At 45.1% G+C, this 8,354-nt stretch overlaps 1 protein-coding gene across 1 annotated transcript; it reads right to left on the reverse strand.

Moving 5' to 3' along the window:
* Positions 1 to 1,093: 1,093 nt before the first annotated feature.
* Positions 1,094 to 6,234, reverse strand: LOC131883373 (uncharacterized). Its single transcript, XM_059230832.1, has 3 exons — positions 4,228 to 6,234; positions 3,345 to 3,489; positions 1,094 to 1,551 (listed from the first exon to the last, which is right to left on the reverse strand). The coding sequence occupies exons 1-3, from the start codon at positions 6,232 to 6,234 to the stop codon at positions 1,094 to 1,096; spliced, it is 2,610 nt and encodes an 869-aa protein (XP_059086815.1).
* Positions 6,235 to 8,354: the final 2,120 nt, after the last annotated feature.

Raw genomic sequence — 8,354 nt, forward strand, 5'->3', positions numbered from 1 at the left:
TTTGAAAAGCTTTACCAACTTTCAACTGGATATGCTCTTTGAACTTTCCATTATCTTGGAGGACTACACCTAAATCCTTCATGGATGAGACCTGCTCAATATCCTTACCTTCAACATCTAATAGTGGAGTGTCTAATGGCGTCGACCCAAAGGTCATTGAGCGGAATTTCATTCCATTCAGTGCCATGTTACTCGCAGCAACCCAGGAGTAGATTTTATCTAGGACCTCTAACAGACAACCGGAGTTCTGACCATTCCTACCAACTACCAATTTTGTATCATCAGCATAAGAAGAGACACTGACATTACTACTACCAAGCTTCTGAAGCGGAGCAATGAAGATAATGAGAAGGAGAGGATCTAAGATGGAGCCCTGAGGGACACCAGACTTGACATCATGCATGTCACTAAGGGATCCCTCAACCTTAACTAATTGTTTCCTACCACAAATGAAACTTCTTAGCCAATTGAGAGCCTTGCCTTGGATCCCAATCTCATGGAGCCTGTTAACTGAAAGGCCATGATCTACCTTGTCAAAGGTGTAAAACTAATCATCGCAGGCACTTGTTAGCTACACTTATAGTTCTATTTAGTTTCTATTGAATACGAGCTCTCAAAATGGCTTCTTTATTTTTCTGTGCTCAAGTTAGAACTCCTGTGTACTCGACTGTCAGAAGGAGAACCAAAAAAAGACATAGGAGGAAAAATAGGCATAATAATCCCGAAATATCGTAAAGGACGTGACACTCGCCACCAAATAAGGAAACGAAAAATCGGTGTTGGTTAATGATTAAAGGGCCGAGCACTCGTGTTTTCTTCAAGTAAAGCCAATCGATTGATGTGCCTCCTGACAATGGATCGCGACGGAAGTCTCAAGTTTGCGGAGCGAATCAAGTTGTCTCCCACGATGAATGTTTTCGACTCCAGCCATCTTCCACTCATTTCTTCCAACGTTGTCATCACAAAGTAAAACCACATCTCCAATTGAAAGAGGGGACTCATCTTTTTTGGTCCACTTCTTGGTAGGGGCGAGACACATAAGGTAATCATTGCGCCACCTCCTCCAAAACGAATTGACCAACATCTTTCTTTGTCACCACTTGCCAACAAATTGAGGCTCCTCTTGGCCTTTGATTCGGCCAGGATCTGGGAGGTGGAGAAGGTCTCTCCCGACACATAGTTGGGCAGGAGTAACAGGGAGTAAAAGGTCGCCCTCTGTCACCGAAGCCAGAGGTCGATTATTGACTATTACCTCGCATTCAAAGAGGACAGTCTCGAGTTCTTGGGTGGTTAAAGTGGTCGCATGAAGAGCAATCCGAAGTACTTTCTTCGTAAGCCCCACCATTCGCTCTGTAATTCCATTTGTCCAAGGAGCATTGGAGGTTGAGAACTGGAACGTGATCTTGAACCTTGACATTGATTCCTCAGCGTGATCCCAATTGATGGTCTTGAAGATTCTCCTCAACTCCTTGTCTGCTCCCTTGAACGTCTTCACGTTATCGGAATAGCAGGTTTGAGGAATACCTCGCCGGGATATAAAACGTCGAAATGCTAGCAAGAATGTTGCCGTGGTTAAATCGACCACCAATTCTAGATGAATGGCCCTCGAGGTAAAACAGGTGAAAATGCAACCATAAACCTTGGAGTTTGGACTTGATGGGGGCAGGAGGTCTCCGAACAACGGTGTTTCACAAACAAGGGGCCAAAAAAGTCTAGCCCAACGGTTTGAAAACAAACTTGAGAAAAGCTAGAGCGCTCTACGGGCAAGAGACCCATCCTCTGAGTCAATGGGAAGGGCTTGCGACATTTCGGAGCTTTACATAAATGCATGATGCGCTTGACTTCTCGACGATTGCCAATTAGGTGAAATCTTCTTTTCAGGGCCGACAGCAACTGCTCCGTTCCAAAATGAAGGTGAAGCTCATGTACATAGATGATGAAAAGTTCTACAATTTTTGAATGCTTTTTTAGAATGATTGGAAACTTTGTACATTGAACAAGGTGTGAACTCAGTCGGAGTCGGGACTCGCTGCAAAGTAATCCATCGACTAAAATGGGTTGTAGAGTAGTTAGGGGGGATTGACGGTTCACTGAGAGACTTGAACGAAGGTTTGTCAATTCGTCTGCAAAAGCTTCAGACTGAGCTATTTTGAACCAAAACTTTTCGGACTCATGAATTTCACTGACCCGTAAACGAACATCTGGATAAGCGCCCTCATGGAGCCGATGGAGTCGATGGTGCTTAAAGCGCCGGACGAATGCTCCACAAAACCTCCATATGTATGCGGTAATTCGAACAAGTTTCATCCATCTACTGCAGCGAGACAACAATCTAGCGAAGGGATCATTCAATTGTGAGGTCAACAGCGTGATTGGTTGAATGACCTTCTTCTCTTCTTGCTTGTCCTCATCCATCATTTCTTGGGTCCTACGATTCGTCTTCTGAAAAGGCCAATCTTCTTGAGGGTGTTTTAGGAACGGAGGACCCTCCCACCACAGAGAGCTTGAGAGAACCTCCCGAGCCTCGGCACCCGTGGAGGTCAAATCAGCAGGATTTTCTTCCCCAGGGCAAAACCGCCATTGCTTGGATGGGGCGACGTCTACAATCGCCTTAATCCTGTTTCCTACCCATTGCCTTCACTTTTGGGGCCCCTGTTGTATTCTCAAAAGATTCAGTAGAGAATCCGTAAAATAAAAGGAATCCTCCCCGGATATCCTCATGGCTTTGGCGACGTAAGACCCAATTCGAGCTGCACATAACGCCCCCAAAAGTTCCAGACGAGCAATCGACAAGTTATCGTGGAGGGGAGCTGATCTCGTTTTGGAGAACACTAATGAAGAATAAACATCTCCACTACTCGACCAAGTGACGAAATAAACTGCGACACCATATGCTGCTTTGGACGCGTCACGAAATACCGCCAGGAACGACGGTGAATCTGAATGCCATCCCACCCATCGAGGGATGGTATGGTTTTTAAAGAGATGGACTTGGCCCAACCATTTCAACCACGCCCCCCTCAAGGCCGCTGGGAGTGGATCATCCCAGCCAAGTTTGAGAAGCCAAAGCTGTTGCATCAAAAGTTTTGCCGGGAGCGTGAACGGTGATATCAGGCCAAGTGGATCGTAGATGCCTGCTGTAGTCTCCAAAACGGACCGCTTGGACAGACATTTCGAATCAAGCCTGGAGGCCAATCGACTCATGTAATTGAATCCGAGGGTGTCCTGAAGGGTATTCCACTGGAGCCCAAGATTCGAGACCATTCCAGTCAAGCAGTCATCACTTCTCTGGTCCAAGAGAACTCCAGAACAGTTGCTCGCAAACTTGTGGGCCCTAAACCCACCCAAAGCCAAGACTGTAACCACGTCGTCCAAGAGTTTTCTTGCGAGATCTTCACTATCAGCCGTGGTCGAGAGATCGTCCATGTACAGGTTGGAACGGATTTCCTGAACTGCTTCAGGGTAATCAACGGCAAACATCTCAGCTGCCTGTAGTAGACACCAAATGGCTTGGAACGGGGATGACTTTATCCCAAATGTTACTGCCACCATACGATAAACTTGTGCCTTTTGGTTGGGGTCTAAATCTCTCCATAGATAGCGAAGAGTATCTTGGTCTGAATGCAGCTTGATGGACAAGAACATCTTCGTAATGTCAGAAATGATGGCTATTTTCTTCGCGCGGAATCGCACTGAAACTCAGCAATGTCTGGGAGAAGATTGGGGCCCGTATATAGTAGGTCGTTTAAGGATTTCTTGGATTGTCCATCTTTACTAGAAGCGTTCATTACAACTCTACACTTCGTTGTTGTGCTCTCCTTGAGAATGGGATGTGTTTAAAGATAATAAAGGAAACGCCCATCATTTGGATTGATTTCATCATCTGGTACTCGTTCCGCGGTGCCTTGTTTGATCATGGTGGAATAAGCTTCATTCAGGAGCACTATGTGTTTGGGCTTCGTTTGCTTCTCCACGCTAGTCATGACACCTTTTGCTCTTAAATAGTTATTGGCAAGGAAATTCTTCGGATCATCTTTCCACAAAAGGGAAGGGGAACATTTCTTTCTTCTTGGATCATACCTCGACATTTGGCTCATCATTCGCATTGCCTCTTCTTCCTCAACTGTCAGGCTATCGTCAATCGGAGAGATGCCCAAATGCTCGTTGCCAGAAACTTTGTAGATCCATGGGTGTCCGCGAAAAAGTCGCCATTACGGTATATTTTACGGCAGGAATTTCCGCACTTCCTTTCGGATGTGCTCCACATAAAATCCATCCCAATTTTGTGTATTGTGCAGCGGGCTCAGACAGGAGCCCTGTCACTGGAGCTGCAATACACAAATGGGTAAACAGTGGTTCTCCGATCAAAACATCGAGACCAAGTTCTCCAGAGGACGGATATTCCTCAGTAAAGGTTATGTCATGGAGGTGGGCAAAGTTGCTTCTATTTAGGGTTATTGGCTTAACTGGTTGAGCAATACTGGATATAGTTGTTGCCTTGATAGGGTTCGAAGTATAAGACCCATCCAACGATTGGATTTGAAACTCCACGATTTTCTCCTGAGTACGTTTGGAACTTCCGCCTCCAGCTACGCTCATTTGAAGGTACTGACGTGGACCATCCAGGCCAAGATCTTGAGCACACCTCCGCCTTATCAGATTTTGCTCAGCCGTTGCATCCAGGAGAAACCTTACTTCGAGGAGCTCTCCATCCCCAATGTTCTTGATGAAGCCAATGCAAGTGCGCAAAATTCCACGCACTTGTCCATTTTCAACTTGCTTTGCAATGATGACTATCGGTGAACAAACCGGGTTATCCAGGTCACGCTCAGAAGCCTGGTCGACACCTGGGCTTTGCTGGACACAAATTGATCGAGTATTAGGATTATGGAGGTATTTGCAGTGCTTCGTGGGACTTCCACAATCATGGACAGAGCAAATGGGACCTTTGCACTGTTTATGATGCTCAAAGTTGTAGGGCTCCAAACATCTTGTGCACAATCTATTTGCCCTTCGTATGTCTTCCACTTCTTCGTAGCCCATTTTCTGCATCTTAAAACAAACGAAATTCCTATGTCCAGATCGATTGCAAAACAGGCATTTGTGGTCCTGGGTCGCAAGGAAAGTCGTAGGTGCCGACCCTTTGGAGTGGCTCTTGTAAGCTTTGGATTTTGATTCCTCCTCACACCCAATGCCACGGTCAGGAGCCAGTTTTACTTGTTCTAGGAGAACATCCAGGAATGCCTCACAGGATATATCTATTCCCATGGGTAGATTCGGATCTACTTTTGACTGAACATACTTGTGCCAGGTCTGCAAAGAGTTCTTGTTCAATTTTCTCTCGCAAAGAGAAATGAAAAAGATGGTGCTCAGATCCTCTGCTGTGAGTTGCAAACCCTCAAAGCTTTGTAAGGCTTGATTGACGAATGAAAACCCTTTTAAAAAGGAGGCCTTATTGATTTCGATTGTAGGCATGTCAATAAGTCTGTCGACAATTGTTTTGATCTGAACCGATGGGTCATCGTAAACGCGTCGGATCTGAGCGATTGCTTTGGCATAGTTTTCGTCGATTTCAGGGAGATACTCAACCAGTTGCAACGCTTGCCCCTTAAGAACCCGTTTGAATTCTTGTAGGAGTTCGATGGGACCCTTGCCAATCTCCTTAAGCCTGGACTCCGCTCTCTTCCACTGTAATTGAAATGTGGCATAAGCAAGGATATCCTCCCCAGAGAATAGGCGTACGTCCCGGGTGACATCGTATTGTAAGCCCATGACGGCTGTTAACTGAGGAGTGAGGCCCACTACGCTTGCTTCTGACTGAGATCCCGACGATTCGTGACGATTGGCAATTCCTTCTGAAAACTTGTCAACCTCCAATCGCAGCCTTCCCAATGTTTGATATTGGGGATCAATTGCTTCGGATTCCGGATCATCGCCACTGCCGTCAAATTCCGCCAAAACGTCCTGATGACAATTATCGAGTTGCCGAAATTTCAGCTCAAGATCACCTAGAAATAGTGATAGATTCCGAATCTTATGAGCCTTATCCTCAATTGTCGAGGCGGCGGCTCTCAATCCCTGAATATCCTTTTCAAGGGTATTCGAAACTCGGGTAAAAGCCGCTTTAAAACCCCGTCGGCTCCTCACAGCATTAGTTCGAGGGCTTTGATCAGACGAATTCGCTGCATTTTGGCCGCTTTGGCGAGCGCGCACTTCTTCCCCATTCTTGGACATGTCTCTAGTAAAGTCCCGATATCGCCCGTGTAAACTGGAGAGATTAATCTCCGGGAGGATCACACCAGCGTTGATATTGGCAAATGGCGCCAACTTGGGGTGGTCTTTCCAAACATGATCAAAGAAAACCTAATCAAATCTTAATTGTCGACTCTACTGACCGACTGGGGGAGCAATTTCACGAGTAAAACACAACTTTAAAGGGTTTTACCGATTCAGCTTTCCGATTCATAGGATGCACCAAGATTCGCTAATATGAACCATCCGATCGTACATTTCGAGTATCTCTTGTTTGATCACTCCGGGGTAACTTGGAAAAGAACCCGAAGTAACCAATCCGGATGTTGTACTTGTCACTGGAAAATCACGTCATCGAAGGACCATGTAAAACTAATCATCACGGGCACTTGTTAGCTACACTTATAGTTCTATTTAGTTTCTAATGAATACGAGCTCTCAAAACGGCTTCTTTATTTTTTTGGGCTCAAGTTAGAACTCCTGTGTACTCGACTGTCAGGAGGAGAACCAAAAAAAGACATGGGAGGAAAAATAGGCATAATAATCATGAAATATCGTAAAGGACGTGACAAAAGGCCTTGGCAAAGTCGAGATAAACTACATCGACTGATTCATGGCTCTCTAGTTCCTCAATAACCTGCTCTATTTGCTCAATCAGTTGGGTAACCGTGCTAAAATGTGCTTGGAACCCATGCAGGCTAGGAGGAAGGACTTCATGGATATCAAAAAATTCAACAAGTTTGAACTTCATGACCTTCTCAAACACCTTCGCAAATTTTCGAAGTGAGAGAAATCGGCATAAAGTTACTGGGGAGTAACTTATCTCCCCCTTTAAAAATTGGATTCATTTACTTTTGTGCCATCTTTCCCAAATCAAATTTTCCTTGGATTTTCTGTTTCGATGCATTGGTGCCCAATGAAAACCATACCCATATGGGCCCATATTTGCAATGTCAGAAGGGCCCAAACAAATAGGAAAGAGGCGGTGGAGATTGCTAAATAAACTTCTGATGACTTGCCATGAATTTAATTTCTTTTCAGGACACTACGTTCCCTAGATCACCAATCAGGCATAAGATTTTGAAAGCATGAGTGCAAAAGAAGTCACCCCATCAGGGCCAGGGGAGCTTGAGAGTCTCAAGTCCCTGATGGCCTCTAAAGCATCCCGATCTGTGACTACAAGATCATCTAAAGGCTCAACTTGACAAGCCTTGCCAGTCCCAACAAACTCATCAATAGAACAATGAACACACTAGAGAACTGATCTCCAAGAATGTTGGCCATAGACTCTACATTGTCTATGGCTTCCTCATAGACCTCAAAAGGCCCTACAGGGTGTTTGATCTTTCTCTTAGAGTTTGTATAAGAGAAAAACGCCTTCGGATTCGAACTCACCTCTTGAACAACTCTACTTTCCTTGTTCAACTGATCTGTCTCAATGGAGGCCTTAATTTTACCTTGGATTAAATACAACTTTCTTTGAAGGCTAGCCACAACTACTGGATTCAAGTTGCTTTGGAGTCTTTTTGCTAGTTTGCAACTCTTTTTGAACAAGTTCTTCCTATACTTCGGAATTTTAGAATGTGCCCCGCCCTGTGGAACACATTGAGATATTGCTAGAGTGAAACAGACGTCCTCAAAAACAAGAATCATTTTGTCTAAGGCTACATATATGGACAGTTCCTTTTTCAGCATTGAAATGAGATCTGAAAGCTTCCCTAACCTTTCTATAATCAACGGCCAATGTTAATCTTTGAACTTGAACTTAGCCAGACCGACCTTTTTGGCCGGTCTTACTCTAGAGCACGCCGGCTTATGAGTAATGGTCGACCCTATCTCGAGAACATGATGATCTGACAGATTACTAGGCGTCACATGGACATACTGGATCAGATCAGGGTCATTGGGAAAAAACAAGTCAAGAACGCTATTTGCTCTGGTGGCTACACCAACATGCTGAGAGAGATTGCGCAAGATCGCAAATTCCTCCAGCTTTTCGAACGACTGAGACGTNTGAGAGTTTCAGGATGCGCATCCAAAACACGGCCTTATGTCCGGAAGATGCGGATCAGTTGGCCCAACATCCGGATTGCAAACCCCGA

Source organism: Tigriopus californicus, chromosome 7 (genome assembly GCF_007210705.1).
Source record: "Tigriopus californicus strain San Diego chromosome 7, Tcal_SD_v2.1, whole genome shotgun sequence".
Lineage (NCBI taxonomy): Eukaryota > Metazoa > Arthropoda > Copepoda > Harpacticoida > Harpacticidae > Tigriopus > Tigriopus californicus.